This window comes from Pseudorca crassidens, chromosome 11, assembly GCF_039906515.1.
Source record: "Pseudorca crassidens isolate mPseCra1 chromosome 11, mPseCra1.hap1, whole genome shotgun sequence".
Taxonomy (NCBI): Eukaryota; Metazoa; Chordata; class Mammalia; order Artiodactyla; family Delphinidae; genus Pseudorca; species Pseudorca crassidens.
In genome coordinates, this window is record NC_090306.1 from 7,551,976 (window position 1) to 7,567,987 (window position 16,012).

Sequence of the window (16,012 nt, forward strand, 5' to 3'; positions counted from 1 at the left end):
ACAAAACAAAGTTCCTTCTATCATAGAACATACGGTCCAGTAAAAGAGATAGCTGCTAAATAAATGCGTAATATATACTTATTTAGTGGTAATCAGTCCTAAGACGAAAAATAGTGTAAAAGGGTAGAGAATGATGGAGATAATAGAGGTGACCTGAGAAATGTATTCTGTGGATATTTTGAAAACTCTATATATTATATATAACTTTTGGAAAGTCACAGACCACAAGAGCCATAATGAAAATTTTTAACCCATTAGTCAAATTTAATTGAGCCTCAAATACTTATTTTATGGCAGACCATTCCCTTTCTACAGATTAGTGTTCTGAGATTTAATATTAGTAATTGCTAATATATTGTCCTGTGTGCTCCTCTAGTTTTATATATGATATCTGCTTCTTGACCTAGATTTGCAAACTTTTGGAAGGTAGGTAGATTTTATGAGGTACTTCCCATCTGAAAAATGTAAAATTGAAAAGAAGCATAGAATATTAAATAAGGGCCTAAAGTCAAATTACTGCTAATACTGAACCCAGAAGATTAGTAGCTCAGTTCAGATTTTAAAGATGGTGATTTTTTTTCTCAGTATAAACTACTTTTGGTAGAAGGAAGCACAACCAGCAGACTTGGATTAGTATTTGTAATTGATTAACAAGATCTAAGTTTGCTAATGAAATGTCAGCTGTATACCAGGATAGGTACAAAATTCTGATTCTTTCACTTTTGGTGAGAGAGTCTTATGATAATAGGATAGTTATTTAGCAGGAATAAAATCTCAAAAAAGTACAATATACTTCTGAGAAGTTTAAAGAAGTGAACTTTCATTTTAGGAAGTCACCAAAGTTTCTGAACATGTTTGCTGTCATAGCATAATCAAGACATTCTAAAATTTATTCCACTACTCTTTTTGTGGAGCCTGGTCCCTCTGTCTTTTACACTCTCCACAGCTGACATCTTATAATATTTCCATTAAAAACAGGATGCACAGTAATTACGCATGGAGGTACATACAACTCTCATCTCAGACTTCTGGAGTCCGAAAGGTCCATTAGCACATCTGCTTATAACAGTAAGCAGAAAAATAACAGTAGCAGATTTTTTTTGTAGATCTGAGAGAAAAAATTTATATCTTTAAAATCTGGGTATACTTTATTATTTTTTTTTTTTTTGCGGTACGCGGGCCTCTCACTGTTGTGGCCTCTCCCGTCGCGGAGCACAGGCTCCGGACGCGCAGGCTCAGCGGCCATGGCTCACGGGCCCAGCCGCTCCGTGGCATGTGGGATCTTTCCAGACCCGGGCACGAACCCGTGTCCCCTGCATCGGCAGGTGGACTCTCAACCACTGCGCCACCAGGGAAGCCCTGGGTATACTTTAAATAGCAGTATTTTACCCCTCTGTGTACTGTTTTTAAAATATACTTGCTAAAATAAAACAAATATATTTGAATAAGTATACTTGAGTAAAATAAAATATACTTGAAAAAGTAATGTATATGTAATATCCATGAAAGAAACACCAGGTACAGCAGAATCTTTTATATTTCAAAATAAAAATGAAAGCCACCTACCCACCCATTTCCATACAAAGTTAATGTTAGAAGGATAATGTGATTGGCTATCAGGAATTTTGAGACACTTTGTGAAAAAATATTATAAAAATCTGAGACTGCCTGGTAAACCCCATGGGAAAGAGATTGAGTGACATCACTCAGTGCTGTTCCCAAAACCTTCTAATTTTGATAGTGCTTTAGAATGGTTTTATAGATTTGATGTACAAATTTAGAGGAACAAATCTATTTTATGTGGGTTTATACCCTTGATTATATTAATCAACAGATAATATTAACCAGGTATAGTTTTAGCAGAATATGTTGTACGTATTAGGTGAGAGTACAGTTTGATTTGTGAATTGAAAAATACCTCACCTGCCCAAAGAAGGGAATCCCTCGTCTAGCGTCTGAGTCTACTTTCACAAATGAGAGTTTGGTTATGGTTCTTGTTATTTCAGTGGTCCCTTTTCCAGTTAATTCCACCTCTGAAAAAGAAGGAAAAAATAAGTTCACTTTTGGAAGGATGCTCTCCCTGAACTTATACTACTTCCTCCCTTTCAGTTCACTGTTTGGCAAAGGAACTAAATCCATGTCCATTGTTCTTCCTCCCATACCCATGAGGTATACACACCTGTTCCTTCTTCTTGAATCTTGGCCTCCACTTCAATTTTCATTTCAAACTCTTGTCTCTTCATTTGGAAGATCTTGGTCTTTACTTGCTGCGAGAAGCAGCCCTGGCTGTTTAGCTAGGAGGGGACGAAATAAAATACAAAAACATAAGACTGGACAAATCAGTGGTCAGTTAATCTGGTGGCATTTTTTTTTTTGAGGCAACATAACCTAGGAATTTTGTATGATGAGAACACAATAAATATTCTCTGGGGATTAATTATAATTACATCTCACAACAGTTTCTGGCTTATAACTGACAGGTGTATTCCTTAGTATCTGATATTCCCCAGAGTGAATGAGGTGAAGAAATGAAGAAATGCCTTAAAACTTGGGGGGTAATCTTACTGTAGCAGGCAGCTAACTCTTCACCGAAGCCTGGCTTCCCTTCCATAGTTTACAGCTGTGGCTGGGAAGTGGCTGCCCATCTGGGCACTGTGTTTCCCAGCTCCCTGGCATCTAGGTGGGGCCATGTGACAAGCTCTTGCTCATAGAAAGAGAGAAAAACTGACACCTTTCCCAGCCAAGGTGGTTAAGATTTGTATGCTTTTTTCTCCTTCCTTTACATAATTGGATGGATACTCAAGGCGGCTTTAGGTACCAGGTACTGGAGATGGTTCAACTTCAATCATCCTGGGTGCTTGGTGCACCAAGAATACCCACAATGGACAATTACAAGAAATAAGTCCTATTGTGCTAAGTCACTGATTTTTAAAAAACGACTATAGCTAGCATAGAATTCTCTTACAGATTGGTCTCTTCCTGAGTTACCACCATGTTGTAACTCACTGCTCATCAACAGTGCCTGGGCTGTTAATCCCTAGGAGTAGTTTCCCACATACCTGCTGACTGAACTTCTCACAGACAGCATGTGATTCTCCACCAAAGCAGTTAGAAGGGTTACTGTACTTTCTGCACATGTTTATAGTCACATGTCCTGGGACAGGCTTCCCATATGTGTATCTGTCATAAGAACATTGCCAAATGGATCAAATCAGACATTGAACACCCCCATTTTCTACCTGTTTATATTTTCCCTTTAGCTATAGTATATTTTTAGACTCTGTACTTCCCTCTGATTTCTGCAGGGCTTATACAGTGTTGAGGGCAAGTAAACTAAGTAACGAACCTTCTCTTTTAGAAATTTCCAGTGCAACATGCTGGAATTTACTTCAGTCTTCTTTTACCATGTCTTTTTTTTTTTTTTCTTAATCTCTAATTTTCAGTTTCATCTTTTAAAAAATATTTTTCTTTTGCCAAAGCTACACCAGATCTTAAGAGAAAAAACAATACCAACAAAACAAAACAAAGACAAGAAATAAACGCTCTCAATTCTACCTAGGAATATAAACTATTAATATGATGGTATCTCTCCTTCCATCATCCTCTTCCTATGTGTAGCCATCTCTGTTCATATAGACTTTTACTTGTTTACTTTTTACAAAAATGGGATTGTGCTATAAATGTATCATTGATAATTGCTGTGGTTTTGAGGGTATTTGTTCCTTCCCTATTCAAAATACCCTCTATATCTATATTTGCAAGAGTACTGGTTCACCAGCTCTGTGGGATCAGGAGCTTGGTGACCTTACTCTGAGATAGTGCTGGGGCAGGGACCCAGCTGAAGGTCTTTAGGACTGGTTTCTTCACTCTGGCTGTTCTTTCTGTACTGCTACTGCTGGGCTGCTGGAGATGGGAGCAATAAGATCCTAGAAACATGAATTTTCAAGGTTGGAAAAGACTGACTGTGAGATCATGTCTACTCTCATCAGTGAAAATGGCAGTTCAGAGAAGTATGTGACATGCCTTAGGTAGACAGATGAGTTAGACGACATTTCTGTAATACGCCTATCTCTACAAATTCTGAATCTGAGCTATTTTTCCACTATGTATCCAAGGTCAAGTAAATGATCTGTTGATGATTGAATTTACTTTACAACCTGGTAAAGGGAAAGTCACTACACTTCAACACTATCTCATTTGTGTGTGTACATGTGTACGTGCATGCGGGAGTAGCTTTATTACTTTCAGAATCAATCCTATTAGCATAGCTTAGCTCTAGGAACAGTTGCCTGCCCCATGATAGTTATAATAATGTTGGAAAGGACATGAAAGAAAATAAGAAGGGAAATAGAAAAGCAACAGGAGAGGAAAGTTCTAGAGATGGGGATGCTCCCATGTATTTAAGGTATTTGTGCTGCACTGCTTCTAGACAAGCTAGTTAAAATATCCCAAAGGGTGAGTCTCCTTTAAATAATTCCCCTTGCCAAAGATTTTTTAAAAGTATAAACTCACAGGCCACACACTGACACATTCATCTCTTCTTCCAAGATGGTGATTATCCTTGGCACTCTTACTTGCACTTCAAACTTAGGAAGCACTGTTGATTGGAGGTAAAGGAAGTTGGTGATTGTTTTTCAACTTCTGGGGAATTGGTATTTCCAGGTTCTCATAACAATTCTCTAATCATATTTTAGGGCCCTGAAAAGGTAGCCCACTTCTCCAATATATCCACCTTTCTCTCAAATGGAGATCCTGGTTGAAGGACTATGATGGATCAATGTAACCTTAATGAATTATGGGAGACTCCACTGGACTAAGAATGTTTTACATTTTTTTTGAAGATTAAAAATTGCTACAAAAAATGCTATATGACATCCTATTCACGAATCATTGATGGTCCTCATTGGATTAGAAGTAATTGGTTCCACTCCAAGCCTAATCTCACCCGTGGGAAATAGAAAGTAATTCCAAAGAAACTCAAATTCTAGGCCCTAGAAGTTTAAATATGAAAAAACTGTTCCATGGTTTTGCATAATCCATACCAAATTCCTCCACGGTGAAGGGGTGCTCTGCCATTTCACCTGATTCCTTCTGTACCACCACCTTATAGGAGCCCTGAAAGGGCTCTGATGAGAGGGGAAAGGTCAACTGCTTGAGGCCACTCTCTACCTTGAGGTTCTGCCATTGCATGATGCGATTTCCTTTGGGGTCCTGTGGACACAGTAATTGTAATTTACAAAAGAGCCCAGAGCATGAGAGACAATAAAGGAAATCTATGGGGACTCCTATGTTATCCACAAAGAGGTGGGGAAGGGAGATGACTTGGAACCATCTAGTGTTACATGAGTTTGAAGTCTTCTCCCTTAATGACAAGTTTCTGAAATATTGTAAGAATCTCTCAAATAAGAACATTTTCCCTAAGTTTATTATTTGTGTCTAATTATGGAATGTTTCACATTGCTTACCTCAATATATACTAGTGGAATCTGAAAGACAAAAGAGAGAGAAAGGAGTTTAGAATTGTTCTTAGATATTCGCAGTTCTGATTTATAAGCAAGACAGCCTTATGCAGAATAACTTTATCTGTAGTAAAACACAGAAAAGTTCCAGATTAAGTTTTACAGAACTTTTGATTAATCCATTACAAGCAATTAATAAGTAATGTTAAGTACTTACTGGGTGTGAGCAACAAATGCATACGTGCCATTCATTAGGAATGGTATTTACTGATATGACTTAAATGCTTACAGTATCCCAGTGAAGAACATTCCTTTGCTGTGCTATTTTACAGATTGAGAAATCAACACTAATGGAATTATAAGTAACCATGTTCAGATCCAAATATTAAGGTGGGTCACAGAATTCTTAGGTAGTTCTAAGAATAAGGACGACTGGGAATAGCTCCTCTACTATCAACGCTTATTCATTTTTAAAACTAATATTTATTAAGTGCCTAACATGTGCTGTGTATCATTCTAGGTGCTATGAACAGAGCAATGCACAAAAGAACAACAGATCTGCTTTCATGGAGCTTACATTCTAATAGGGATGGATACATGAGAAACACAGTCATATATGAAATATATATTTTTGATATATATAGATATATATTTGAGATATATATGTTTGACATATATATTTGAGATACATATATTTTATATATATATTTGAGATATAGATAGATTTGAGGTAGTGGTAAATGTCAAGAAATAAAAACAAAGCAGAGTTAAGCTGATAGAGTGAAGGGCTAGGTGTTTGATTTTAGATAGAGGAGTGTAAGTGGAAACCAGGAGACCAATTTCAAGGCTATTGTAATAGTCTTGTTTAGAGGTGATACTGTTCAGGACAAGGTTGTAGCAATTCATGTGGTAAAACATGGTCTGGATATATTTAAACTAACATGATTTTCTGATGAAATGCATGTGGGTGAGACGAAGGAATATGCCTTAATCCTTTGCCTGAGGAGCTAGAAGAGAAAAGTTGCTTCTTTCTCTCCCATCCCTTTCCCTTCTTCACCCCCTAGCAAAGATGGGTTTGATCAGAATCAGCAGGGAATTGCAAACTCTATGGCAAGGGAAAGAGAACACTTTTAACAGGGGAAAAGGAAGTTGGGGGCGGAGGGGCTATAGTCAACAGAGTCCTTGGCTTTTCATTGAAAATTGCCTCTTTCTGAGATAAGAAAATGTGGTTGAGGACTAGATCTAGGAGAGAAAAATTAAGGCTTTGGTTTCTTGTCTACATTAAAATTGAGAGTGTTAGTCTTGAGGAACAAACATTGATTACACTCTCCTTCCTTTATAGGAGGGGTTTTGTGTTTAGAAAAAGTTTGAATCTTTGAGAAGTCATTTAAACCTAAGTTTTTTGATGGTTTATTTATTATATAGTGTATCTTTCTAGTTTGGCTAATTGAGAATTTTCTAAAGAGTAAGTTTGTGTGACAACTGACCAAGTATCAGTACCAAGAAAGAATCAGCTACTCTCTTGACCCAGAATACTGTTTTAAATGAGGATCTTGCACTATGGCAATGCCAGAAAGTACTGCTTCTTCCTCTCCCTGGTTCTCTCCCAACACCAAAAACAAACTCTCAGCCTGTTTATATAGATAATAATAATTCTAGATGGATATTAGGACACTTACCAACTCATTCAGGGGGTGAAAATTTTCATCCAACAAGACAACACGAAATTTCACTGAAACAGAAATATTTTTCATGAGTCCCGGAAACCTGAAGCCAGGCCTATAGGCTAGTAAGACAGACTATAAGGGAACCAGGATTCCTTTGACTGGGGAATACACAGGGTAGGAAGATCTTTCTTTTTTGAAGTTGTCCTGACCATAGGCCTTTTTGTACCTGTCTGCTCTGGTTTGTAGATGGGTTTGTCTGTCTGGACAAAGACCAGACTCTCTTCATTTTTAACCAACACTGTGGTCCGCTTCTTGAATTCTTGCGTTGGTCCTTTCACTTGGATAGTGAGGAACATTACCTCCTCATTGGATGGAGATCTTGGGATCTGAAATATAGGAGAGATCCTGAGAACCCGTTCATCTGCCAAGTTTCTTCCTCCAGTCCCTGTCCCACTTCTCCCTGGGAATCTTGTCCCTTTCACTTAATTTCACTCTCTCATTCTCATCAGGGAAATTTGGCATGGACAGGAATTCACAGACAGAATGACTTCTGTCATTTACAAATGGGAAGACAGAACACAGGATGGAGGAAATTACATCAGTGAGAGAGGTCATAAATGATACTCACATCTCCTTATAGATCAGCCAATACAGGTTTTTAAAAAATGTTTTTGCTTTATTTATTCATTTTAAAATTTTTATTTTATGTTGGAGTAGAGTTGATTAACAATGTTGTGTTAGTTTCGGGTGTATAGCGAGGTGATTCAGTTATACACATACATGTATCTATTCTTTTTCAAATCCTTTTCCCATTGAGGTTATTACAGGATATTGAGCAGAGTTCCCTGTGCTATACAGTAGGTCCTTGTTGGTTATCTATTTTAAATATAGCCGTGTGTACGTGTTGATCCCAAACTCAATCTATCCTCCTCCCCACCCTTCCCCTGATAACCATGTTTGTCTCCAAGTCTGTGAGTCTGTTTCTGTTTTGTAAATAAGTTCATTTGTATCCATTTGTTTTTAGATTCTGGATATAAGCAATATCATATGATATTTGTCTTTCTCTGTCTGACTTACTTCACTTAGTATGATAATCTCCAGGTCCATCCAGGTTGCTGCAAATCAGCTAATACAGTTTTTTTTTCTTTCATAATTGAGATGTTTTATTGGTTGTTTTGAGGATCAGTACACAGACATTTCAATTTGTACACAATTCTTAACATACATACCAAAAATCTAAAAAATCATGTAGTTGTGATTCTTTTCTGAACAGTTATTCCAGTGACCTTCCAGCTTAAAATTTGGAGGCAAATTTTCCTTGACAGGCTATCAAGTACCAATACCTTCAAATATTGATATGCTGTTACATCGTAAGTCCCACTAATTCACAATTTAATATCATATACACTACATACCCAAACTGTCAATCGTTCATAGCACATTAACAAAGTTACTAGAAGAACTGGACTACCACGACCAAAGATGTTACAGAGTGCACAAAATTCTGACCAGGAGAGCCAAGATCAAGGGGTGAGTGGTTTGCTTTAGGAAATAATTCTACCAAAAACAACATGGGAGGAGAAGTAATTTAAAGTGTTCAAGGCATTAAATGCACAACTGACTCCAAACTGCCATTTAGTATGCTTTGTATTATAGGATATAAAATATCGCCCATCTATGGAATGTTAAGCTGGCACCCAAGACAATGCCTGCCACATTCAATATCCCACTATTTTCTGGTGGTACCAAAAAGTAAACAACCAGCAAATGATTTCACCTCTTAAAAAAAAGCATTTACACTTAAAAAATGGGATGAGGTAGGATTCCCTCCTTTTTAAAAATGTTTCTAAAGCTACTTAAAAATTTGCATTTACAAAATAGTTGATAAAAATATTCCTCTGTATTGTACAAGAAGGGAGACGGGAACCACTGATAGGACCAAGTGTGTGATATTCATTAGACTTGGCTTCTTTCTCTCCTGCTTCATCAGAGGCTGGGCTCTCCTCGTTTTCAGTTTCTCCGTTTTCTGCAGGTGAGTCTTTTTTAGTCTCTTGGTTAGCCACTTCGGCCTGTTTTCCCTTTGCTCCCCTTTTCCTTTTTGTTTGCACGTTTTTGTCTGAAGATTTATCCTTTCCTGCCGCTTTTTTGGCTTCGTTTCCACTTTTTCAGGAGCCGGTTTCGCTGAAAGCCTTGTCAGCCTCCTCTTGGGCTCCTCCTTCGCCGCCCCATCGGCGGAGCTGACCTTCCTCTTGGCCATGGTGGCGGTGGGGCTGGCACGTGCCGGGGGCCTGCGAGCCCCGCACACCGAGAGCCTTGGCGAAGCTGGGCTGCCTGGCCTCTGCCGGTCCTCCCGCCGCCCGAGCTCGCTAATACAGTTTTGATTCACTTATACACTGAACTTTACCAAACTGATGTTATGTGGTAAAAGAGCATGGTAGAAGCATCTCTTAAGGCTATGAGAAAGGAAACTGCAACATATTATTGGCTGTACGCTGTAAGGATTCTATACATGGGCAACTCTGAAGAGCTATTGGATAGTCACTCATGGTAATTTCTACAAGTTCACTCTTAGAAAGAGTATGGGGTGGTGTGTTCCTGTCAGCCCACTACTGGGGCTTATGTTAAACACTGGCCTAGTTTTCTTTGTTAGTATTTTTTCCATTTTAATTTTAAGGAGAACTCATATTTTCCCTTTGTCTAGTGCATACTGCTTTTCTTTTTTTTCTGGTTAATAGGAATTTTCTCTAATCATTAAGTTGATTTTAATATCTCTATAAATATTGGTCTACTATTATTTATATTGGAAATTCATGCATTGCTTCTTAATTTCTACACTTAGTCGCTACATTTAGATTCCTTCCTGAAGTCCATGCCAGCCTCTCAAAGTCTTATCTTGACTGAATTCTGGTTGCCTATGTTCCCAACCGATAGAAACAAGTATTTTAAGTCAAACAGCCATACTCACAGTGAAGGAGACACAGTGGAATAAGTCTTTCTTTGCCACCACATCAGTAAAGAGGCTTCTGTTCTCTCTGAGGGACTCCAAGGAGGCGCTTACGGTCACCGTCTCATTCAGGTGCTTCAGAAGGAGGCAGCCCTTCTCAGGGGTCCCAGTGTGGAGCAGGGAGGGGACCAGCACCATGTAGTGCCTGGGGATGGGGGAATCCAGTTAGAGGAGAGTGTAGGAGGCGAGGCATTATTACCAGCAGCACTATCTTCCGCCATAATTCTTGTTACTATCGTTAGTTCTATGCCAAGAGAAGACATGTTGATAAGCATGAAATTGATCTCTGCCGTTGGAGGGCATGCGTGGGAGTTACTCCCCTTTCCATCGTCAGTGCCATGTCAGTGAACATTTTACTTGAAGTGAGGCTTTAAGAGGTTAACATTTGCAGGTGTACCTCACTTTAAGGAACCCAAATATCAATCTGTGAGCATCTGAATTCAAATAAAAATATGCTAATTATATATATTTATGCTGTAAATCTATTTTACATTAGGGTTGCTGTAAAGAGCAAGCAAGTTCTCATGTGGAACACTACAGAAACCAATCCACTTACAGAACTTTTATTTATTTATATATATATATAAAACAAGCCTGTAAAAATGGAATGGCAAGTTCTTGCTTTCCACTCTGAGGCTTAAAGAGAGTCCTTAAAGTCTCAGCGTGTTAAGCAACTAATGAAATCTTAGTGTGTTACCTAACCCTGGATGTTTGCATATTAAATATTTGCCTTTCAACTCAGGGTAGACAAAAATGGTCTACTCAAGAGTGATCTTCTAGAGATTGGATTTGGGGTCCTCATGAACAGAACAGAAACTTTCTCAATGCTCTCATATATAATTTATTGACACTTGAGTTTTCTAACATTTTTGCTCACAGAATTCCTATTTTTAGACACTACGCCCTCCTTACATGTATTCAAGTAAACATCTATTTTTTATCACAAGTTTAAACAATAGTAAAATATATTATTTTTGATGAAATTTTAAATTAAAACTTACATTACTTTTTTGTACATCTCCCATCGAATCTTAAATATCATAGTGATAAGATATCCAGTATGATCTATTTAAAAAATACATCAAAATGTTCTTTTTGTAATGATCAGAAATTTAGCATCTTTCCCCCTTTTCCTCTGTGAACTTTCATGCCATTTACCACACAGAAGTTTGTCCTAACATTTCTATGCTTCAAAATATTTTATGGATCACTCTTCCTTCTTTGTTTATATATATATATGTGTGTATATACATATATGTATATACACACATGCATATATATATACACATATATATGAAATATTATATGTGGGTATATAAATTTAACTTCAACTCTTCTTTTAAATTTAATGTGACCTTAAAGCTGTAAATGTTAAACATTTTCTTCTGGATTGAATTGTTTTCAAAAGTCTTACTAGTATACAACTGATCAAAACAAAATAAATATATTACAAATTATGATTCATATTTATTATATATAAAATCAAAATACTTTTGAAGTACATCTTTAATGAAAATAATGAGTTCTTATATATCCATGGATGGATATTCCTTATTGCAAGAATTAAATAAGGTCTAACATTAACTCTGTTGCTGTTTTTCGTTTGTGTAGATATAAGTACCATGAAAAATTGTTCACTTAAAAGTAAATAAATGACAGATGAAACAACTATATCATTTTTACCAGTTCTTGTAACTCCTTCTGCATTACATGCCAAAGATCACCCAGTGCCCTATTATCAAGAATTGCTTCTAATTGTTTATCAGCTGGTATTTCCCTTAGATCTTCCTTCAATTTTGTTGAAACAAAGAATTCGTCGCCACAAGATCTGCAAAAGGATTTTTTCTCCTGTCATTAGAGTCCTTTGCTTTCTCAACATCAACATCGGTATTTCAAATTGCTCCTTTATTTGGCACCCTAGGGATTTTTATACTCCAGAACAGTGTTCTACAGTAACATCTGATTGAGGGAGGTTTGTCTTTCTCTTTTAAAGTGAAAGATAGGAAATTAAGACAGGGGAGGTAAGAAAGGATAAATAGCATGGTCTCAAGCAGATCAATATGAATGTGAGGATCTGAAAATTGATTCCTTTAAAAGAATCACTTTCCAATGCCCTTTAGAAAGTCTTTGTATATCTCCAGAGAATTTAGAGATTCAGAGATTCAGAGATCCAGAGAGTTGGAGAAAAATGGTTAAGAATAAGTGAAGACTGAATAAACCAGATTTGTAAAATCTCATAATTGGAAGACACCTTAAAGATAAGAAGGTGACAGTTCCATAGGGAAGACGAATGAATGATAAGGAGGATTTGAAATAAAGGAAAGGACTCTTCAAGTTTATGCTCTATGTGAAACTCACGGTATTCCAGAGACTGAGGCATCTGTAGGCAGGAAGACCAGAAGAAGGAGAGTAAGACTTGGATGGAGGAGTTTGTTCTTCTTCTCCCCCATGCTGCAGGGAGAAGGGACCAGAGGAGACCAGACTGTATTGTGCCTTTCTCCCTGCAATTGGTCTGGTCCCAAACATTCCTCAGAGCAACTAGGCTTTATGCTGTTCTCTGTGTAAACAGGAAGTTCCACCCACACAAGGTGTCTAAACAAAGTAGAGGTCTTTGAACATTCTCTGAAAGGGTCATTGCTCTCAGGGACTTAATTACAGTCAAGGTTAATTCCTGGTGGGCTAAATAGGATTCCTGGAGGGATAAAATCCACATTCCCATTAGTGCTCACTTTCCCTGGGTTTTACCGTAAAGCAGCTAATCGGCTTTTCAACCCCTTCTCTCTCTTACTCCCTCCTTTCCACTTCCCCATAGTGCCTTGTATGGCTTTCCTCACATCTCTTGCATGAATAGCTGGCAGGGGAAGCTATAATTTAAGCAACACAAGACAGGCTCAAAATAGGTATTTCACTACAAGTCAGTCTGCCTGCAAGTCCTCCATCAGATATGTCTACCTCAAATGTTGAAGCAGTTTCAGAATTCAGCAGTCCTCTATGCAAAAGACATTGGGTTAAAAGAATAGCTTTTTGAGCTTGGGGTTTTTACTGGATTGCAGATAAAGAGCTAGGTTGTGGAAGAATGATGATAGAAATATTTTCCTGTATTAAGGAAGTGAAAAGATGAAAGGAGAAGTAGCAGGACCTCAGAAACAAGCTTTGACTTACTGTGCCTAACAAAGATACCAATTGCCTTTATCATCTACTATACAAACACATTTTGTTACTGCCTTCTAAATGTGCAACTCCCCTTCAATCTTTAATCGTGTTAACTGTTTTATTCATCCATCCATCTGTCCATCCATCCACCCATCCATTCATCCATTCATTCATCCAACTGTTTGATTGTTTTGTGTTTATTGAGCCTAGTTGGTCTAGGAATCATACAAAATCATGGAGATGGATGATCAAATATGAAGAAACAGATTGCACATTCTTGCAGGTGTAAAAGCAGACAAATAAGCAATAAAAATACAGTAGCCAGACATCATTATTGGAGAAGTTCAGGATGCTCTGGGAGCACTGAACAGGGACACACAATGCAAACCTGGGCCTTGGAAAGGAAATCTAAGGTAAAGCAAAATGTAAATCAAGTTCTAGAGTGTGGATGGTGGTTAGCCAGAGGGAAGTAGGAGATAAAAAGTGCATTCTAAGCACATAAGGAATGACATAAACAAAGGCACAGGAGGTAAAAACCATCATGAAATGTTTGGTAAAATGAAAAGTGTTTGGTATGAAGAAAATGCCTGTATACTTAGAAAAGTGGTGAAGCAAGCTTGCTTCAAATTAAAAAGGAACCTGTTGGTACTACTAGGGTATTTGGGGAGTAATCAGTGAAGTGACTTCCCCAGATTTGTTTCTTGGAAAGATCACATTTACTGAAATTTGGAAGACTGATTGGAAGGAGGCAATCCAGGAGGCAGGGTAGGAGTTGCACAATTATATGGGTGAGAAATGATGATATTTTGAGCTAGGGTGTTCATAATGAGATTGGATAGAGGTTGACAGATTTATATCATATTTAAGAGGTAAAATTATAGTACACAGTGAATACATGAATGTGATGGGTAAAGGAGAATGTGCTTTTCAGTTTTCCTGGTTGGTCACTGAGTGAGTGACTTGCATTGCCTTTAACTGGTTGAGTGAAACACAGGAAACAGGGTGGGAAGGAGAACAGAGGGCTGAGGGTTGGGAAGAGAAAGAGTCTAGTTTTAGAAAGCGCTTGTGGGATAGTCCAGTAATAATATTCGTAGGGAGTTTAACATTTGCATCTAGAGCTTAAGGCAGTGTGATCTAATAAAAATATAAGGTGAGCCTCCTATGTAATTTTACATTTTCCAGTAGCCACATTGAAAAACAAAAAGAAACAGATTAAATTAATTTTAATGATATAATTTACTTACCTCAATATTGCCAAAACATTATCATTTCAACATTTAATCAATATAAAAATTGTTAATGAGATACTTTAAATTCTTTTTTCATACTAAGTCTTTGAAATCTGGTGTGAATTCTACACTTACAACACATATTAATTTAGACTAGCCACATTTCAAAAGCTCAATAGCCCATGTGGCTACTGGTTATCAGATTAGACATAACAGGTTTAAAGCAATGTTTTTCAAATTATGGGTCACCATCTATAGTGAGTTGTAATGTCATGATCAGTGAGTCATGACCAAGAGTTTTAAAAATGTAATAGAGGGCTTCCCTGGTGGCGCAGTGGTTGAGAGTCCACCTGCCGATGCAGGGGACGCGGGTTTGTGCCCCGGTCCGGGAAGATCCCACGTGCCGCAGAGCAGCTGGGCCCGTGAGCCATGGCCGCTGAGCCTGCGTGTCCGGAGCCTGTGCTCCGCAACGGGAGAGGCCACAGCAGTGAGAGGCCCACGTACCGCAAAAAAAAAAAAAAAAAGTAATAGAACACAATAAAATAGAAAACACAGTGTACCAAACAGAATAAGTGAAACTATTGATTTTGGAAATATTCGTTTCAATGTTGTGCAGCAGAAACTTTGGTTGTGTCCTATTACCCCTTCTCCAATTCTGTCTTTAATACTAGAACACCTGAGTTTTCTCTGGGCACAAACTGCCTCACTGAAAACTTTCATTTCCTAGCCTTCTCCTTTAAGGCTGGGCATGGTATACGGCTAAATTCTGGTGATTGACATGTGAGTGCAAGTGATGTATGCAACTTTCAGTTCATGATTTAAAAAGGAAGGGCTAGGTTCTGTGCCTCCCTTTGCTTCCTACCACTGGCTGGAATGTGGACATGTGGGCGGTTGTCCCATCTTCCATTGTAGGTAATAAGATGGAAGCCATGTGTCAAGGGAGGCAGAACAACAAGCAGGACAGACTGAAGAGGGAGGAGATATGGGGATGTATGTATACGTAGAGCTGATTCACTTTGTTATACAGCAGCACCTAACACACCATTGTAAATCAACTATACTCCAACAATGATGTTAAAAAAAAAAAAAGAAAAAAGGAGGCATAGACTGAATCCCTGAATCATCCAAAGGCCATTTTAGCTTGGACTTTCATGTAAGAGAGAAACACTTTCTCTTATTTAAAAGCCTTTGCATTTTGAGATATCTTTGTTCGAGCAGTAAAACTTGTATCCTAACTAATATAATTTCTCTTTCTTTATTACTATCTCTATCATCTCTATCTTTAACTATGAGTGTCCTGAGTCACAGTGTAAAGGTTACATTGTGAAAATGTGATTTCAGTGTTACATTGCAAACTGTCTCATGAAAATATACAAAATTCTTATTGTAGGTTAAAGTTAAAGCAATCTGAACACCACCAGTTTACTGAGATCTGGCCTATTTGTACAGATTAGAGATTTATCAGCTTATAGGGAGAGCTGATGCCATGGAAATAGATAA

At 37.8% G+C, this 16,012-nt stretch overlaps 1 protein-coding gene, 1 long non-coding RNA gene and 1 pseudogene across 13 annotated transcripts in view; 1 reads left to right on the forward strand and 2 right to left on the reverse strand.

Annotated features, from left to right (window-relative positions):
* The window catches only part of A2M (alpha-2-macroglobulin), a 40,965-nt gene extending 28,289 nt beyond the window's left edge, over positions 1 to 12,676 (reverse strand). Inside the window, exons 1-10 of the mRNA XM_067695659.1 lie at positions 12,489 to 12,676; positions 10,092 to 10,275; positions 7,353 to 7,512; positions 7,139 to 7,191; positions 5,466 to 5,486; positions 5,043 to 5,211; positions 4,513 to 4,597; positions 3,060 to 3,180; positions 2,180 to 2,294; positions 1,924 to 2,033 (exon numbers count right to left, since the gene is read on the reverse strand). Of these exons, the coding sequence (XP_067551760.1) occupies positions 1,924 to 2,033; positions 2,180 to 2,294; positions 3,060 to 3,180; positions 4,513 to 4,597; positions 5,043 to 5,211; positions 5,466 to 5,486; positions 7,139 to 7,191; positions 7,353 to 7,512; positions 10,092 to 10,275; positions 12,489 to 12,580 (1,110 nt within the window). The 5' untranslated portion in view covers positions 12,581 to 12,676. The remainder of the gene's footprint in view (positions 1 to 1,923; positions 2,034 to 2,179; positions 2,295 to 3,059; positions 3,181 to 4,512; positions 4,598 to 5,042; positions 5,212 to 5,465; positions 5,487 to 7,138; positions 7,192 to 7,352; positions 7,513 to 10,091; positions 10,276 to 12,488) is intronic.
* Positions 1 to 16,012, forward strand: part of LOC137201612 (uncharacterized) — a 172,811-nt gene that overhangs the window by 68,961 nt on the left and 87,838 nt on the right. The window lies entirely within an intron of this gene.
* On the reverse strand, positions 8,293 to 9,762 carry LOC137201610 (non-histone chromosomal protein HMG-14 pseudogene; annotated as a pseudogene).